This window comes from Lissotriton helveticus, chromosome 2_1 (genome assembly GCF_964261635.1).
Source record: "Lissotriton helveticus chromosome 2_1, aLisHel1.1, whole genome shotgun sequence".
Classification (NCBI taxonomy): Eukaryota; Metazoa; Chordata; class Amphibia; order Caudata; family Salamandridae; genus Lissotriton; species Lissotriton helveticus.
In genome coordinates this window covers 1,017,147,170-1,017,167,637 of record NC_136059.1, presented here as the reverse complement: position 1 = coordinate 1,017,167,637, position 20,468 = coordinate 1,017,147,170, and the positions used below count along the sequence as shown (strand labels likewise).

General features: G+C 40.4%; 1 protein-coding gene across 2 annotated transcripts in view; it reads left to right on the top strand.

The window, feature by feature from the left end:
• Positions 1–20,468, top strand: part of TRPM6 (transient receptor potential cation channel subfamily M member 6) — a 730,325-nt gene that overhangs the window by 167,540 nt on the left and 542,317 nt on the right. For both annotated transcript variants that reach the window (XR_013607100.1, XM_078675782.1), the window contains exon 4: positions 16,863–17,043. Coding sequence is in view for 1 of the 2 variants with exons in the window: in XM_078675782.1 (XP_078531908.1) it covers positions 16,863–17,043 (181 nt within the window). In the remaining variant the exon portion in view is untranslated. The remainder of the gene's footprint in view (positions 1–16,862; positions 17,044–20,468) is intronic.

The following is a 20,468-nucleotide window of genomic DNA, read 5'->3' as shown; positions in this document are numbered from 1 at the left end:
GGAGAGGCCTGTTCGCACCGTCTCTCCCTCCCAGTGCACCCCACGGCGTCTCGCTTGAGATTTGTTATGGCCGGACCAGGCGATGAGGACGAGGGGGGGTCGGAGGCATGTGCAAGACATCCCCCTCCAGTGTTGTCGCAGCCATTATAAAAGAAAGAAGTGTCCCGTCCGTCTTCGGGCCGGGCTTCCGGTGGATGTCGGCCGGACGCCCCTGGCTCTGGCCCCATGAACGGGTTTCTTGGTTTATCGGCTGCAGCCGGATCCCGTCGGCCTCGGCCCCCCGACCGTTGGTGGTCGGACCGGAAGAGCATGTGGCGGGACTACCTGCAACTCTCAAGGGCCACCGCGGCCGGACTGGGAGAGAGAGGGGAGGGTCGAGGAGACATTCCCCCCCCCTGCAACTGTTCAGCGTTGTAAAGGCAATCCCCTGGCCGGGTCCCGCTGGTCTCGGCCTCTCCTCCGGCTACACCCTACGTTAGGATCTCCTGGCCGAGGCGTGGCAGCAGAACCTGCCTTATATGGGCTGCTCCCGGCTGGGCGTAGCCGGAACCCTGCCCCACCTTGGAAGTTTCCAGAGTGGGGGTGGATGTTCTACTGACTTGCATTTTCCCTAGTCTATCGATTTTTTTGGCGTGGCAGGCGGTGGGACAGCGAGGGGTGATTTGGTTTCTCTTACTGTTTTTCTGGTCTCTCACCACTGGCATATTTTAACGTTTTCTTGTTTCTAGGACATTAATAGGTTTTATCATTACGTTATGTTATCGTTTCTTTGTTCGTTGTTTAATAAAAGTTCATGTTCATCAGTGGCCTACTGATTTTCGTTTTCCTATTTTTTTCTTTCCAGGTTGTTTCATGGTAAAGTTTCTGTTAACAGGATACAGTGATCACTTCGTTATTATTGCATATGTCCTTTTCACTAGGGGTGCTCTCTGGTCGGGCCAGATGACGTATCTCTAGTAAATGGTCCGGGTGAAAAAGGTGCATCAATCAGTGGGGAGTAGATAGGCATGACAGATTACAACGGGGGAGAACGGTCCGCATTACGTACCCTTTCACTACTTGCAAAGATTTTCCTACGTTTATTTGCAAACAGGGAATACCTCCAAAAAGAACTAATTCCCAAACAGTCAATGTTCGGACAATCAATCAATCAATGAGGAATGAAATAGGTACGACGTGTTAAAGGCTTGCGTTACCTACCCTTCACTATCTGCAAAGGGAGATAGAATATTCCTATTCTTCCTCGTTTGCAGGTAGAGAAGATCGTTAAGAGAATTAACTTCGAACAATTCAATGCTCGATTGAAACAATCAACAAGGGGTACTGTGAACACAAATGAACGCCGCTTATATACATACGCATTGCTATTTTCAACAGGTTGTTCCTAATGTTTCTATTTTAGCGAGGTCAAAAGAGATCCCATTAGTGGCCTACTGATTTTGCTCGATTCCTTTTGTTTTTTTACACGATTTTTCGCTATCTGCAAAGACTAAACAGAGTATTGCGACTCTGTGCTTGTTTGTAAATAGAGAATGAACCAAAGAGAACAATCAATCAAATGGAGAGAGAAGCAGGCACGACGGATTACAAAGGGGGAAAGGGCTGCATTAACTACCCTTCACTATCTGCAAAGAGAGAGTACTCCTAATAGAAATGAGGGGTGGGGGGCAGCAATCAAAGCAGATCAGTGTGCATAAACACGAAAAAAAAAATTCTTACCACGTACTTGACATTCGACAGCTTATGATATTTGCTATTAAAAAACCATTGAAATTCACTGAAAAAACCATAGGTTATAGACCATATATAGTTAGGAATTAGCATTTACAAAACCTTGAAAATTCACTGAAAAAACCATAGGTTATAGACCATATATAGTTAGGAATTAGCATTTAAAAAACCTTATTTTACTCACACAAAACCATTGAAATTCCATATATAGTTAGTTGCACTAACTATATATTGCGCACCCGCAATCCACTGCTGATGATGTCACATATTACATCATTCATGACATGGTCAGTGACATCACTGATGACATCACTGATGACATCTCAAATGACATCACTGATGACATCACTGATGACATCTCATTTGACATCAATGACCACATCACTGATGATATCATTCATGTGACAATACAATGCATCTCCTCACATTTTAATATAACCTCTGTTTCACCCAGTGTTAAAAACAGAGTATAATTTTTGAAACCATTGACACACCAATACTAGTTACTACATACGTACTCACTGATTCCTACGTCTACACACACATTCACTCATTCACCCATACAATCATTCATACATACAATCACTCATGTTTACAACACAATCATATGCACTCATACACCTATACAGACACTCACACTCTGCCACTCATCCATGGAGTTACTCACACACCTAGTCAGTCCTGTAAAGAATCAATCACACTTCCATTTTCTACTCTATACAGTTAAACATAGAGCACCTTACGTTTTCAACCATATACTAACACATACTTACTCTCTTATACAATCATTGATACAAGTACACATTGATCTGTACAGAGTCACACACCTCCCATCCAGCCACACACACACTCAGTCTCCCATGCAAATACTTGGGCAATCAATCAATAACCCATATAGTTACTCATATAGCTACTGATCAACACATGCAGCAGTTTACAGAACAACAGACATAATGATGCACAAATTAAGACAGTTTAGTCACTAACCCATGCACTCAGTGAGACACATTTAATCACTCACTCATACATTCAGTCATGCACCTACTAAATCCTTCGTCCAGACACTTATACATCCACTCATTCTTCAATATGTAAGACATATTTTAACTTTACAGAAACATAGTCACTGGATGTTGTCATCAGTGATGTCATCAGTGATGTCATTTGAGATGTCATCAGTGATGTCATCAGTGATGTCACTGACCATGTCATGAATGATGTAATATGTGACATCATCAGCAGTGGATTGCGGGTGCGCAATATATAGTTAGTGCAACTAACTATATATGGAATTTCAATGGTTTTGTGTGAGTAAAATAAGGTTTTTTAAATGCTAATTCCTAACTATATATGGTCTATAACCTATGGTTTTTTCAGTGAATATATATATATATATATATATATATATATATATACACGCTCACCCATACATTTATATATATATATGCATACATATTAATTTGGCAAAACGCATAACGTTTGAGAAATAAAGAGCTATCTGCTTACTGCACTTGGACTTTCGAGAGAGCGCTTAATTTCAAAGCAAATTGGGTTATGTTAGTCCGGTTTGGGTTCCACCGTCAACGTGCATCACCTGACCACGGGCTCGATCCCAGAAGGACCCGCTCTCTGTGATGAAAGCACACACACACACACACACACATGCACATGCACACACACACACTTGCAAGCACACACACACACACACACACACTTGCACACACTTGCACACACTTTCTTTCACATTCTTTGCAATTGCCTATTGCCGGTGGCCCCACCTGTTTTATCTTTGGCCCAGAATGCCCCCTAATAATCATGTCTAGATACGCCACTAAAAAAGCCATAGAATGCTGTGACTTCAATCAATTAAACAAATATGTCAATAACAACCATCTCCTAAATCACGATCATCCAAAATTCAGACCATGCTTCAGCACGAAAATGGTTACCCTGAAGGTGCTTGACTACATTGAACATATCCTTGATGAAGGTTATTGCTCCCTTCTGGTTATCCTGGATCTCTCTCACTCTGTCTCTCTCTCTCTGTCTCTCTGTCTCTCTCTCTCTGACTCTCTCTAGGAGAGAGAGAGAGATTTTGGCATTCTTGATGTTCATAGGCTACTAAACATTCTTGAACAAAGAATGGGTCTCTAAGAGAAGGTTTCCTGCAGGTTTGCTTCATATTCCTCTAATCATAGCAATCTGGTAAAAAAAAAGTGGCAATAACATCACCTCAGCATTTAACATGACATACAGAGTACCTCAAGGATCAATGTTTGCACCATTATTATTCCAAATCTAACTATGAACTCTCTCTGAGAAACTAAAAGATACTGAAGTCAGCATATATCAATACTTGAGGACTTTCTATAAACAAGGTGCCTGGTGGACATAATTTCACTGCAATTTGCCTAAAGAAAATACAGCACTGGCTGTGAAGCAACTTCCTCCTAAAAATACCAAAAGACTGAGTTTATATTCACCACTCTAAGAAACAGATACACATTTGACAGAGCCCTTCTGAAAGAGCTATCTTCTGATGATTTTTATCCTATTTCACCATCTCATTTAATCACAGACAATAATCTGTCTTTAGTGCCTCATATTAATAAACTGTCCTATTCTGCTAATTTCTTCATATGTGCCCTGAAAGAAATCAAAGATTTATGACCTCTGGCACAATGAGAACTGCAGACCAAGCACTAATCATATCTTGCCTTAAACATGCAGTGTAATTTTTACAGGAATATCACAAACCTCCTCCTTTCCCGTTCTGGTAATCAGACAACATTTCTGAACTCATCTCTTGTAGGAGAATAATCCTCCACATCTGATGGGTGCTAAAGGAACTCTACCCCCCATCCATGCAAGAATGCTGTGCAAAATTAGCACTCTGATCCTTCTTGTAGACAATCCTCCCAGCGTAGCTACACTTCTTACCATCTCCAGTGAGCAGAGGGGGCTTCAGAGTATACTCCCTCTTACCTCCCTTAAACACCACAGTGACGGCAAAGCAACCATTTAATGACACAGTGACCATTCTCCGGAACTTCATTCCACAATCACTCATGATTCAACTGGATTTGTTTGTCCTCAGAAAGTTGTTGAAAATCCCCATTTTCCTGCCTTATTTGAACTTACTGTGTATGTTTCGCTATTCCTACCTTTATTGTTATTCTTGCTTATATCTTCTCATATTGCATGATTTATGTCAAGTGCTGTATCCACTGGATTCTCACAACCTCAATGCCTGCTAAGACTCACCTCCTCTATTTGTATTTTAAGTATGGCCCTTTCACATAAAATTATTTACATATCTCAATATTTTTCATTGGTTATTTGTAAATTGCTCTAACACCTAATTAGACAAAACAGTGCTATGTAAAACTGAAAATAGCTAAATTAGTCATGCCTTTCCCCAAAGGGTATCGGATTTTCATGCTGGCCCCTGCTGCGGCCCCACCAAGCATATTATGAGTTTTCTCTCGGCTACACTTTTCATGGCAGTGCCAAAGCAATGCAGTGACATGGAGACATGATATGATTCCTCCCAGGAAACAGGAATGCTTTGAGACTGAGGGTCGGGGATATGTTCATTGACTTTCTAGAATGTTGCTATTCTGAACTCCTGATAGAAGCCCTTTACATTTGGTAAACATACATACATCCATGCACAACAAAACCTCCAACAGTACTAAAAGGCCAAGGAAGTATTATGTTATGCTGCATAAGATGCACATTATGATAATAGAAGAACTAATGAGCCTAACTTACATAGTCTCTATCTCATGCTTCTTGATTTTCTCTGCATTGGTGTAATGCTATAGGCAGACGTACATTGCAAGAATGTGTATTGACCCATGACTCCATGTTGCTTTAACTACATTTGTGAGCACAATTTTATCTTGTGTCTGTCTGACACTTCCTTTCAGTTGCGAAGGTAGGGAGGATGAGGCTACTTGCTTGCACATAGATTGTTTATGTTCCTCACTTCTTCGAGTGGGCGAGATAAGCTACTAGAACAGACAGTGTGGGCGGTCTACAGTGTCCAAGAATGAGAAAGTGAAGAATACTGTCTCAGCTCTCATTGGAGCCTGGCCAGCTCCATTGAGTGACCTCAATGCAGAGAGTGCAGCCATCACCTACTGTGCAGATGAAAGAAGGGGGAACTTCTAGACCTCTTGGTGCTTTGATAGGAACTCTTCTAGGAGTGGATGCTCTGCCTAGATACCTTTCTGGGTTGAGAGCTCCTGCTGAGACTGTCAATCGGTTCCCCAGTCGTGCTGGCAGGGTGATGCCAGACAGACAGACGGTGAAGTATTCCAAGTTCTAATTATCTATTTTTGTGTACATGCAGTTATCTTTCTATGCATTTGTTCTTGTGTCTATACATTCATTACATGAAATTATTTTACATGTGCATTATTGCCATTTTATATATAAGAACGTGCTGCAACAAATATTCTCCTTTACTTGGCAAATGAGAGTTGAGATCTGTTCACATTGTATTTTGGTATTCTAAAGTGTGTAGAGTTCTATTGTGAAGATTGTTTATGTTGTGTCCTGGTATTTTGAAGCCTTGCTCATGTGCTCTGAAGGAAGGATTCTATGTACCATTTTTCTGTTTAGGTTCACCATAAAAAGCCTAATGGTCCTAAAAAGAAACACAAAAACACCCCAAAATGACCCCACGCCTTGGGAAAAAAACTGAAAACCCAAATTTCAGTCTGAACCTTAAGAAGGAACTTTTACTAGCTGAATTATCAACTTTTTCCATATGTTTCAGATTTACAAACCCAATTCCTTTTATCCTAAAACCCCACTGAATGATCAGTAGTATTTCCACAATGCTATGTAACATGAGGCTGTGCACAGTTGATACTAATCTTGAATTCATATCCCCTGCGTGCCATCATTTGTGCAAAAAGCTTTTAATGATTGAAAGAGACAATTCTTGCATTGCTGACAGTTTGTAAAAACACCAGAACAAAGATCGCATTCTGTCTCAAGGCATGAGAAATATGTGTATAACTTAAAATTTGTCCACAAACTAGAAAAAGAGTACACATTTGAAGTACTTCCGCAGTTCCTCCTCCTTTCTCTTAAGGGTAGGCATTGGGAGAGGAGTACATAAGCTGTTTTGCTCAGTGGCCTATCAAATATTTACATACCAACATATCCCACTCTTCAAAAACTCAGGAGCCAGAAATTTGTGGCAGCATGACTCTAGTTTGTGCAGTTGCACAACTGTACTGCCCTATTCTTCTCTCAAGAAGAGAGCTGCCCGCAAGCTTTTAGCAGCACACGCGTTTTAGAATGAGTACATTACACCTTGCACCAGGCATTTTGATGTGTATCGAGACCCATCTTGGGATGAGTTTAAGGGTGCCTCTGTGTGGACTCCAAGAGATAGGTCTTGTGCCAATGTCTGTGTGAACAAAGCAAACACAAGGAGATGAAGGAGGGAGCGCTAAAACTTTTCAGACACTCACCCCCAGTCACAGATCTGGGTTGAATCCATCATCGTTCTTTAGCTCACTTCGCAACCCCAGTTCAGACACAGCAGTACACAAATCAGTCTTAACCCTGTGCCTCATGGGAACATACCCCAAAACCGGTCACAGGATACTTGTTTCCGGCCCAGGGAGGACCTGGCTTGGCAGTTCGGTCTGGAGGTACAGGGTCAAGATTGATTTGTATATGGCTGGGTCCAAACTGGGGTAGTGGGCAAAAGAACAATGGATTTAACCCAGATCTCTTGAGTGGGGGAGAATGTTTGAATCTTTCAGCATTCCATCCATTATTTGTTGCAGTTACACTTTTTGCCACTGGATTCCACCTAGCCTGGCTGATGAAGGGTGACATACCCTGAAAACGGTCCCAGGATGCTTGTTTCCGGCCAGCAAGGACCTGGCTTGGCAGTTCAGCCTGGACTGTTCCTATGAGGCACAGGGTCAAGACTGATTTTCATATGGCAGATTCCAAACTGGGGTGGTGTAGTGGGCAAAAGAACAATGGATTTAACCCATATCTCTTGACTGGGGGAAAATGTTTGAATCATTCAGCATTCCGTCCATCATTTGTTACAGTTACAAATATCTGTGTGAAGGCATTCTTACATCTGCCAGTAAGGGAAGTCTGACTTAGGCACTAAGTCTACATCATCTCCTCGGTTGTACTTAATTGCTGCATTTTCCAGGACTTGTTTACACATGCCTTATTATCCTACAGTCAGGCTTTTACAAAGCTGTACTGGCAAATGCTTTTTGCTGAATGGATAAGGCCGAGCCACATGCACATTAGGCAAATCCCACTTTCCCTTTCATGGATTTTAACTTTTCAACAGACATTTTGCAAATATATTTAACTGCTTTTATATCACCAAATTGCCACAAATGTGCAAGAACAGTTGCAAAAGCCCATTGTACTCTTGGGCAGTTATTGTAATCTGCCTACAGAAATCTAGTTCAGCAGCATCAGTGAAGTCATATCTACAGTGCACCTTATCTACCTGAAAATGTAGAAATGGAAGTGCTGAAGTCCTTTATGCGTTTACTTGGTGAACTGTCTGTAACAGCTGGGTGATTTGTTATCTGGTGCATTCAGACTCTCATCCCAAAGCAACGGAGGAAGCAGATAATAGAAACAGCACGTGGCCAAGAAACAGCTTATTAGAGAAAGGCTGTGATTCAGTTTTTCTGTATGCAGTGGCTAAAAAAAACAGACCAAACAAACCTGATGGAGTAGTTCTGCATGTCCTGCCCACCAGACATAGCATGGCAGTCAGTGGTGGTGGACCTCTTGTAAAACTGCATTCCGAAACACACATACTTCTCATAATGGATGAGCACTGTTGATTGTACTTGATGCCCATGTTCTAACAGTCGAGGGACATGTTATTATTGGATGAATTATATTCTGTCAGCTGTTATTTTCTGATGGATTACATTGTCAACACAGGCAATCTGTTAAGGTTGGCAATGGACTACAGTTCAAGAGCAGTGATTTGTTTTTCTCATTCGTTACAGTCCATGTGTTTTACTCACAGGAAGTGATCTTCTGCCTGTTAAAGCCACGAGCCAATGGAATGGGCAAACTCTTCAATTGGGAGCAGTCTTGCATGAATGTTGAAAATCTCTGCATCATCCCATACCTAAATGCTCTCTGAATCTTCATGGGGTAGTAGCCTTCCAAGTTTGTAATAGTTTCTTCATCGTATTCTCCAAAAGCCTCAGCTCCATTATTTTCACATTACCATTATCTTAGGGGACAAGTATTTGCAACAGTATTACGTCATGTATGCTATGGCCAAGCCTCCAGTGACATAAAATGCTAAATCCGGGGTTTCCAGCAGAATCCCCAGCTCTCTTCTCAGATTCTTCCAAAGAGCCTGCATTTAAGAAAGGAAACCATTTTTTGAAAACAAATGAAGGTGCCTTTGTAGATTTTTAAAATGGAAATGAACATTCTAGGTAAGAACTTTTAATTTTGTCTGCTTTATCCTTCAACCCAGCTATGTATATGTTAATATTTGATACTAATAGTATCTATCTACTGAATAAGACGATCTTTAAATACATGGTGCACTTCTATATCTAAAGGTAACCACGCAGGTTTTGTTTGCTTGGAGTTGAATGCGCGAGTTACAATGTCAACAAACAAGCCGATAGGTTAAAGGCTTGAGTTAATCTCAGCTGCTGTTGATTGCTGGGACCACATTCCAGATCATGATTTTTAACCAATAGGCCACAGTAGAAAGAGACCCGCCTATGCAAATCAGAACTCACAGAGCTTGTTATAGGAACAGCCCATCCCGAAATGCCAGGCTAGGCCCACTTTAGAAGACAACACCAGGCTTGGGCTATTTGGGAAATGCCAGTTGGGTGCAGCTTGATTCCTATGAAACACTGAGAACAGGACCCATGTCTGGGTTCCCCATAGTGGGCGTGGCCTCAAATAAGCGCCACTTTGCATGATGGTACTTGCAGTTTATACAGGTAATTACAAGTATCAATCCTTAGTAGGCTCCATGCTTCTGTATGCAGCAAAACTTTTTCGTGGCATCCTTTAGTAGGTAGGGACTTTGGGGCTGCGTGCTATCCTTTGCAAAGGAACATCGTGCCACAGAAAGCAATGTTACCTTCCCCAGCCTTTCAGTCTGAAATGGTGCAACTCTTGTTACCACGACTCGGGCAGTCGCGTTCCATTTGTGTTCTCCAAAACGCCCTTGTGCTCAAGAAATGCACTTGATGATGCTCTGACCACTTGGCCCATATTAGCCTCGATGCAGCACTCTTCCCCTCTGTTTAAAATTGCAAAACTGATACTCGACGTGTTTTGAGGAAGACACCGGACTCTTTCAATAGGTTAAGAGTAAATCAACAGGTGAACTTTCTGTGCCTCTGTGAACTCATGATTAAGAGGCGTCTGCCTCAAAGCTCGTCAAGTATCAGTTTTGCAATTTTGGACAGAGGGGAAGCGTGCTGCATCGAGGCTAATACGGACCAAGTGGTCAGAGCATTGTCAACTGAATTTCTTGAGCGCAAGGGCGTTTTGAAGAACATAAATGGAACGCGGCTGCCTCAGCCGCGGTAACAAGAGTTGCACACTTTCCGACTGAAAGCCTGGGGAAGGTAACATTCCTTTCTGTGGCACGATGTTTCTTTGCAAAGGATAGCACGCAGCCCCAAAGTCCCTACCTACTAAAGGATGCCACGAAGAAGTTTTAGTGCACACAGAGGCATGGAGCCTTCTAAGGATTGATACTAGAACCTACCTATATAAACTGCAAGTACCATCATGCAAAGTGGCGCTTACTGTAAGTCACGCCCACTATGGGGGGACTCTTTCAATAAATAAAGAGTAAATCAACAGGTGAGCTTTCTGTGCCTCTGTGAACTCATGATTAAGAGGCGTCTGCCTCGAAATGCATCGAGTATCAGTTTTGCAATTTTGGACAGAGGGGAAGCGTGCTGCATCGAGGCTAATACAGGCCAAGTGGTTAGAGCATCGTTGAGTGAATTTCTTGAGCGCAAGGGCGTTTATATATATATATATGTACACGCTCACCCACACATTTATATATATATGCATACATATTAATTTGGCGAAACGCGTAACGTTTGAGAAATAAAGAGCTATCTGCTTACTGCACTTGGACTTTCGAGAGAGCGCTTCATTTTAAAGCAAATTGGGTTACGTTAGTCCGGTTGGGGTTCTACCGGCAACATGCGCCACCTGACCACGGGCTCGATCCCAGAAGGACCTGCTCTCTGTGATAAACACACACACACACGCACATACGCGCACACACTTGCACACACTTGCACACACTTTCTTTCAAATTCTTTGCAATTGCCTATTGCCGGTGGCCCCACCTGTTTTATCTTTGGCCCAGAATGCCCCCTAATAATCACGTCTAGATACGCCACTGAAAAAGCCATAGAATGTTGTGACTTCAATCAATTAAACAAATATGTCAATAACAACCATCTCCTAAATCACGATCATCCAAAATTCAGACCATGCTTCAGCACGGAAATGGTTACCCTGAAGGTGCTTGACTACATTGAACATATCCTTGATTAAGGTTATTGCTGCCTTCTGGTTATCCTGGATCTCTCTCACTCTGTCTCTCTCTCTCTCTGTCTCTCCCTCTCTCTCTCTCTCTTTCTCTCTCTCTCTGACTCTCTCTAAGAGAAAGAGAGATTTTGGCATTCTTGATGTTCATAGGCTACTAAACATTCTTGAACAAAGAATGGGTCTCTAAGAGAAGGTTTCCTGCAGGTTTGCTTCATATTCCTCTAATCATAGCAATCTGGTAAAAAAAGTGGCAATAACATCACCTCAGCATTTAACATGACATACAGAGTAACTCAAGGATCAATGTTTGCACCATTATTATTCCAAATCTAACTATAAACTGTCTCTGAGAAACTAAAAGATACTGAATTCAGCATACATCAATACTTGAGGACTTTCTAAAAACAAGGTGCCTGGTGGACATAATTTCACTGAAATTTGCCTAAAGAAAATACAGCACTGGCTGTGAAGCAACTTCCTCTTAAAAATACCAAAATACTGAGTTTATATTCACCACTCAAACAGATACACATTTGACAGAGCCCTTCTGAAAGAGCTATCTTCTGATGATTTTTATCCTATTTCACTATCTTCATTTAATCACAGACAATAATCTGTCTTTAGTGCCTCATATTAATAAACTGTCCTATTCTGCTAATTTCTTCATATGTGCCCTGAAAGAAATCAAAGATATATGAACTCTGGCACAATGTGTACTGCAGACCATGCACTAATCATCTCTCGCCTTAAACATGCAGTGTAATTTTTACAGGAATATCACAAACCTCCTCCTTTCCCGTTCAGGTAATCAGACAACATTTCTGAACTCATCTCTTGTAGGAGAAGAATCCGTCATATCTGATGGGTGCTAAAGGAACTCTACCCCCCATCCATGCAAGAATGCTGTGCAAAATTAGCACTCTGATCCTTCTTGTAGACAATCCTCCCAGCGTAGCTACACTTCTTACCATCTCCAGTGAGCAGAGGGGGCTTCAGAGTATACTCCCTCTTACCTCCCTTAAACACCACAGTGACGGCAAAGCAACCATTTAATGACACAGTGACCATTCTCCGGAACTTCATTCCACAATCACTCATGATTCAACTGGATTTGTTTGTCCTCAGAAAGTAGTTGAAAATCCCCATTTTCCTGCCTTATTTGAACTTACTGTGTATGTTTCGCTATTCCTACCTTTATTGTTATTCTTGCTTATATCTTCTCATATTGCATGATTTATGTCAAGTGCTGTATTCACTGGATTCTCACAACCTCAATGCCTGCTAAGACTCACCTCCTCTATTTGTATTTTAAGTATGGCCCTTTCACATAAAATTATTTATATATCTCAATATTTTTTCATTGGTTATTTGTAAATTGCTCTAACACCTAATAAGACAAAACAGTGCTATGTAAAACTGAAAATAGCTAAATTAGTCATGCCTTTCCCCAAAGGGTATCGGATTTTCATCCTGGGCTCTGCTGCGGCCCCACCAAGCATATTATGAGTTTTCTCTCGGCTACACTTTTCATGGCAGTGCCAAAGCAATGCAGTGACATGGAGACATGATATGATTCCTCCCAGGAAACAGGAATGCTTTGAGACTGAGGGTGGGGGATATATTGATTGACTTTCTAGAATGTTGCTATTCTGAACTCCTGATAGAAGCCCTGTACATTTGGTAAACATACATACATCCATGCACAACAAATCCTCCAACAGTACTAAAAGGCCAAGGAAGTATTATGTTAAGCTGCATAAGTTGCACATTATGATAATAGAAGAACTAATGAGCCTAACTTACATAGTCTCTATCTCATGCTTCTTGATTTTCTCTGCATTGGTTTAATGCTTTAGGCAGTCGTACATTGCAAGAATGTGTATTGACCCATGACTCCATGTTACTTTACCTAGATTTGTGAACACAATTTTATCTTGTGTCTGTCTGACCCTTCCTTTCAGTTGCGAAGGCAGGCAGGCTCAGGATACTTGCTTGCACATAGGTTGTTTATGTTTCTCACTTCTTCGAGTGGGAGAGATAAGCTACTAGAACAGACAGTCCGACAGTGTGGGCGGTCTACAGTGTCCAAGAATGAGAAAGTGAAGAATACTATCTCAGCTCTCATTGGAGCCTGGCCAGCTCCATTGAGTGACCTCAATGCAGAGAGTGCAGCCAGCACCTACTGTGCAGATGAAAGAAGGGGGAACTTCTAGACCTCTTGGTGCTTTGACAGGAACTCTTCTAGGAGTGGATGTTCTGCCTAGACACCTTTCTGGGTTGAGAGCTCCTGCTGAGACTGTCAATGGGTTCCCCAGTCGTACTGGCAGGGTGATGCCAGACAGACAGCCGGTGAAGTATTCCAAGTTCTAATTATCTATTCTTGTGTACATGCAGTTATCTTTCTATGCATTTGTTCTTGTGTATATACATTCATTATATGAAATTATTTTACCTGTGCATTATTGCCATTGGATATATAGGTCCGTGCTGCAACAAATATTCTCCTTTACTTGGCAAATGAGAGTTGAGATCTGTTCCTATTGTATTTTGGTATTCTAAAGTGTGTAGAGTTCTATTTTGAAGATTGTTCATGTTGTGTCCTGGTATTTTAAAGCCTTGCTCAGGTGCTCTGAAGGAAAAGCAAGACAATTGGCGTTTTTATCCAAAAAGACTCCTTCTCTTCTTTTGTCACTGACATTTTCTGAGTGTCCTGTGGTCAAATTCTCTCTTTTAGGGCTGCCACATCTCCTCAATTTGCATAGTCCTCTACTTCTGGACTTCTGTGAAATTACCCTTGAAAAACACCTCACTATTTGCTTTCAAAGATGTTTCATTGTGAACAGGGATCCCAGTTTTCATGGACATCTACAGTCACCTTCACACTACTGTCACTATTCTGATTTTTAGAGTCTGCTTTTGCTGAGTTTATCGATTGGTTTCTCAGAGCCTATGTAGCCTAAAGATGTATGAGGAAAATTGCTAAATATGTATAGCTCACAAAGATCAGGGATGTTCAGTGCAGACAAAAAGGTCAAGCAAATTACCATTTTCACAAAGAAAATCAATGATGGTAGCTTCTGGTTAAATCTGGACTCGCTAAGGCAAATTGAAATCTGAAACAATTTTCCCCATTACAAAATGGATGCTCATTTTTTGCACTGAAATGCTCAAGGTAGTGAAGTGAGATTTGCTTCCACACTGACAATAGGATCACCTTAGTTCTCACATTGTTTTTAACATCTGCATACATTACATAGATTCCAGAATTCCCGTTCCTGGCACCATAAAATATGGCACACAATTAAGATTGGAACAAGGCTTGTTCAACACCACAGTAATCGAAATTAAAACCTACATTTGACTTCTGCTCTTCCAAAATGTGCAATTTTTGTCTTGCCTAAATTTATGGTAAAACCTTTAGGTCCTAATTCACAAGCTGCCACTTGAAGTACACAAATAAGTACCACAATAGTAGTACTGGCTACAAAATGCATTTGACAAACATTTTCACCTTCACACCTTCTACCTTTTCTATCGGGACATATAAGTTTGCTACTTGGGGCCCGATTAAGATGATGTTTGGAAACTGTCCCGAACAAATCGGGTCCAGACTAGTTTCCACACTAATCGGGTCCTGCAAGTCCGGATTACGATGCTTACCAACATCGTTCGGTCGGACTCGTATTGACTTCAATGGGAGCCAGTGTTCCGAACGAGAACACAGGCTCCCATTGAAAAACAGGGCGGTTGAGGAAAACCTTGGATTCTGTGACAGGCACCCCATGGTACCTGCCACATTGTACAAGGTTGGGAAGAGGGGTCCCATGGGTGCGTCCACAACCTACATCTCTACATCTCCGGATGAAGGGGTCACACAACAGGTCCCCAAAGACCGATTCCTGCAGCAGTTATGTCTCGGGCATACCGATTCGGTACAGCTGTCCGAATCGGTCATCGTAATCTCTCATCTGGAAACCGTGCCCATAGAGCGGTACTGTTCGGCTTCGGAAAACTCGTACTGTCCCAGTGCCTTTCGGAACCAATTCGGTCTGCTCGAACGTTTTCTGGGCTTTGTTATCAGTCGTTGGGAAATCTGTACGATTCAGTCGGAAACAAGGGTTCCGAATCGCATTCTACAATACCGAATCCGATCTGGAGCCCTTCCTACGACATCGTAATCGGGCCCTTAGTAGTAAATGTGTGATGAGGGGAGAGGCTGGAAAAGGGTACATACCTCCTACTGACTGGGAGGGGTTCAGGGAGGAGTAATTAGTGACTTAGCAAGGATTAGGGAGGGTTAAGGGAGTGACGTGCATCCACCCACACAAAGTAAGCCAATTTCTATTCACAAACTGCACCTCTGAAGTTAATAAAGCTAAAAAGGACCCAAAGCTGTTGTAAATGTACTCCAGCTCAGACTTGGAGTAAGACCAGCACCACCCATGGCCAACCAATGGTATTAGAACACCCTCACATAGACAATAAAGGAGTAGGGACCTAAAATAAACCACCATAGTAAATAATATTACATTTAATTACATAACTTAAAAATATAGATATAGATATATGTAATATAATGTTAAAAATAATCTAAATATAAAACATATGTGAATGTAGCATTAATTTTAATAAAATATAATTAAATTATGTTTCACTAAGTCTGCACATCACTTGAAATGATTATTTTTCCATAACAAAATACCATCCTTTTAGATGTTTTTGTAATTTAAATGTCAGAATAATAATTGTAATTTCATTCAATATATTAAAACGAATCGATTTTTAAATCTTAAATTAAGTTGAGAGCACTGGAGAGGTTTTTTTAAAATGTTGCTCTGCCATTAAAATAAATATTGAACATGTTTAATAAACTTTTTTTAAATTTTCCATACACTTTACCAAATAGAGATCTGTGCCACCAGTAAAAATTAGGTTACATTTAAAAAGTTTGTTAACATTTTAATGTTGAATAACATTTACTACTTATTAGTTTAAATATAGAACAAAATAAAGAAATGCAACATCACTAATAACTTAATTTTAATTAAATGAACAATATTTTTAATTATTTATTAAAAAACATCCCACCTAAAGTAACATCTTTTTATTTATGCACTATAAAGTTTCAACACATTACATATAAAATTCCTTCAATTGATTCACTCATTTTTAAACATTTAAGTTATATTTATTTTTAAATAGACAAGACATTAAATAAAACAAAAAGGTTATTAAAATATGTTATTGCTAAATATGTATGTTTTAATTGTATTTAAATGTTTAAGCTTAAAACCAACATTATATATAATATGTTTCCTCTTGGGTTTTAGTTTAGGTACCAGCTTTCTGCTTTCATTATTTGTAATGGGAGGATATTGCAGGTTCAGTGGTTGACAATTTGTGATTGTGTGATGCTGGACTATTGCACCTTTTGGCTGTAGTAACTTACCGGAATTATATTCAGAAAATGCTGACATTTTTGGTAGCAAAATGATGAGTATATTTTATGTCTAATTTAGTAAAAATGACAGTTCTTTCTATCTTTCCAGATGTTGCTGTGGGAGACTCATTGGGGATCACCCAGAATTAGATAATGGTTGGCCAGTCTACACATGTACACAAGATAGAGAGGATGAAGAATGGTTTATAGAGAAGCACACTAAAACGAGTCCTACTGATGCTTTTGGTACCATCAACTTCCAAGATGGAGACCATACGTACCATGCAAAGGTATGATACATAATAACTGTTTATCAATATTTTTCTATAGTTTTAAGCAGGTTATGGACATGTTTTTACAGAAGGAGTAACCTGTGTTTGATTTACTAAATGCCCTGGGAAAAGTTGGAAAATGAATACTAATTTTAAAGAAACTTTGAAAATGTTTATTGTCTCAGAAACTATTACTCTGATTCTCCAGAAAATCCATGTCGGAGTCACGTTCCCAAGAGTACACAGATGAGTAACCTCTTCTCAATAAGGGAATATACCAGGTATACATTTTTGTAAGCATAAATGTAATTCAAAACTGAATTTGCACTGGTTAATTTGTTTGATTTCTCTGTGGGGAAGATATTTCTCATCCATAGAAGTCCCCTTCTCTACACCCCATCAATTCTTAGGTGGTTCTCCCCCATTATATTTTGAAAAGACATCTACTGCTGCTGTTGATCATGGCAGATATGTAAGCTTTTTCATGTGGAAAAGTACCAGAAAATATTTGTCAAAGAAACACAAACATATGAGTTTGTGGATGTTCACCAGACTTTGATATTTATTTGATTTAGTTCATTTCAGCAAATAGATTTGCCCCGTTACCCACTTGATGGGAGGAAGTAAATGAGATATATGTCTGTGACAAAGCCCTAGAAGTAGAGACTGGCATAGATGGTACAGGGCGTAGGCCGGGAGAAAGGCATAACCCCATTGATTAACTAGTACTAAAACATGGAATGTGGTGGGGGTGAAGAGTAGATTAGGGATTCCCGGGTGGCTGAAATTCATATACTCTGCCAGCATAATTAGCTTGCAAGAAAGCCTGGCTCAGGGAAGATTTCCATATCAAAGGCTATATCTCATTACTCACCCATGCTACTCCTTCACGCTGTGGGCGAGCAAAATAAGGCCTTGTGATGCTTATTTCAATCTTAGCTTCCCTTACCGTAAACAAATTGTTTAATAGCTTTCCTTGCTATCATCTGGTACACCTGCTAATCGATCCAAAGTATGAAGTAATTTAGATACATTTCTATGACAATGTGTTTAATAGTACACATTACACTGTTGTCATGGAATTGAATAAGGAAATGAGGTAATATGCAAAGAAAACTGGTACTGATTACATTTATATTGGGGGGGGTGATTTTAATATGAGTAAATGTAATTGCTCTTCTAGTATAGTATGTGGCCACACAAACTATTATGGGAAAGAACACATGCACTTCCCAAGAGCTGTCTTTAAATTAACTTATGTATAGAATAATTATGGAACTGATTGAGCACGAAGTAGAACAAGCTGGAGTTTTACTGCCTACATTTCATGGAAACAACCATCGTTCTACCATCGACCACATTATGATCTCAGTAAATTAATTAACCTGTGCAATTGTCTTACGCTAGAACCCACTGTACTCAGCGATCATTTGGTATTTAAGCTTGCACCTATTGGGACTTATAATAAAATAAAGGGTGTCGGGCCACAATTACCTATTGGAAATGTGGGCAGCAATGGAATTAGTTTAAAATGGAACGGCATAAACAAGGAAAAACTAACAGAAACACTAGTTGAAGAGAACTGGGAAGCTTTCAATACCACCACTCAATGGGGATCAACTGTGAATAACTGCTGGAGAATTTTCTCAATATTGTATCAGCAATTGCAGATTAATTGTAAATTCAGGTGAAGGATCCAGGGAAAAGTAGAAAGGCCAAGTGGTGGTTTGATAGCACCTGCTCTAGAGCAAATCAGATCTAAGAAGGAACTATAAGTTAGTGCTATCCACAGGGAAAAGGGAACTCCAGGAACAGGTTTGGGTAAATTTAGAACATGCAGCGGACACTGGGGATAGTAACTTGTTCTGGAAAATCTTCAATTCCCCCTTTCTTAAAGATAATGACATAACCTCCACTGTGGTCTCAGTTACCACAGAAGCTTAGAATCCAGAAAATGTTGCTGTCCTTCCAATTAGAGATCCATCTGATGTATGGATGTTTGTACCTGTGAATCTAATTGATATTGAAGAAGTAACTGTAGCCCTACGTGAAAGTTCCCTAGGAAAGACGCCAGGCAGAGCCCCAGTTGATGCTTTCATATCTAGTATATCGTTATGGGTGCCAGTCTTAAGCCAGGTCTGTAATGCTGCAGCAAACAGTTACTTTTCGGAGCCCTGGTACCTATATTTAAGTGTGGGGGGAGGACAAAGGTGACGCTAGATACTACCGTCCAAACTCTTTACTAGATGCTTCTGTAAAAATAATAGGGAGGGTAATATTAGGCAGTTTGGAAACATGGACCCAGGAAAATCATATTCTGACAGATTCCCAATATGGATTTAGAAAGGAAATTAGCACAGTGGAACAAAGTATTAATCTGTATCTAATAGTAAATATACCTTGGCACACCAGGGGTGCATTCATCTCTGTTTCACAGATTTTAGTAGTGCGTTTGAGTGAGTGAAACTGTTGCAAACCTCAGTGGATATGGGAGCTCCAGCAGACATCATCTGCCACCTCTCACAATTTTTGCATCTCTAACAGTCTGTGTACGTTTTTATGGAAAATGGGAATGCGTCCTCTCCTCACCCCATTTTTATTTTTATTATACATTAACTGGGAGTATGGTTTGTTACAGGGGATAAAAACAGATGCACTCAGGATTAGGCTCCCATGTCACCCCAATTTTATAATATGACGTGGAATTGTTGCCTTGGACGGCAAGCGGCTTTCAGCTCTTGAATAATAACTTTGTAACTTTTATGGAGTGCAGAGACCTAAAACTGAAATAACAAAATCATACACCATGGACTGTGGTAGGAGGTAAAACAGGGCAAAAGCTATTTTGCCGCAGGACACAATCTAGAGCAAGTGAAGACCTTCCCTTATTTGGGCATGCTGTTTTCACTGGAAGACAATGGGGACAACATGCTCAAACTGCAAATTTAAAATTCATTAGGATCTATCGAAGGGGTGTTTAGATTTGCCAACAAAATAAGCAGCAAACCCATTAGAGAGCTTGTGAAATTATATCAAACTATATGCCTTCCAGCTGCACTGTATGGAGCACAAGTATGGGGGCAAAACAAATTGTAACATGATTCAGATACAGGAAATTAATTTCCTAGGCAGGTTTTTGGCACTTCCTAAATCGACCTCATCCTACATTACTAATAAAGAACTTGATCTAATATACAAAGAAGATTCTATTCACCTTAGTACCTTGACTAAGTGGCATAGTTTTTGGAGTAAAAACGGCACCAAGTTCACTAGAGATATCATAAGAGGTTGTCTAGATCTTGATCATCAAATAAAATCCCATGGTTGCAGTTTGTGGATGGAATATTACAGGAATTGGGGGGTTACCTTAGCGTCTTGGTCCCCACTGACATCCTGCAATTTAGTAAGAAAGAGCTTTAACAGTCTTTTTTAGGCAAAATGGA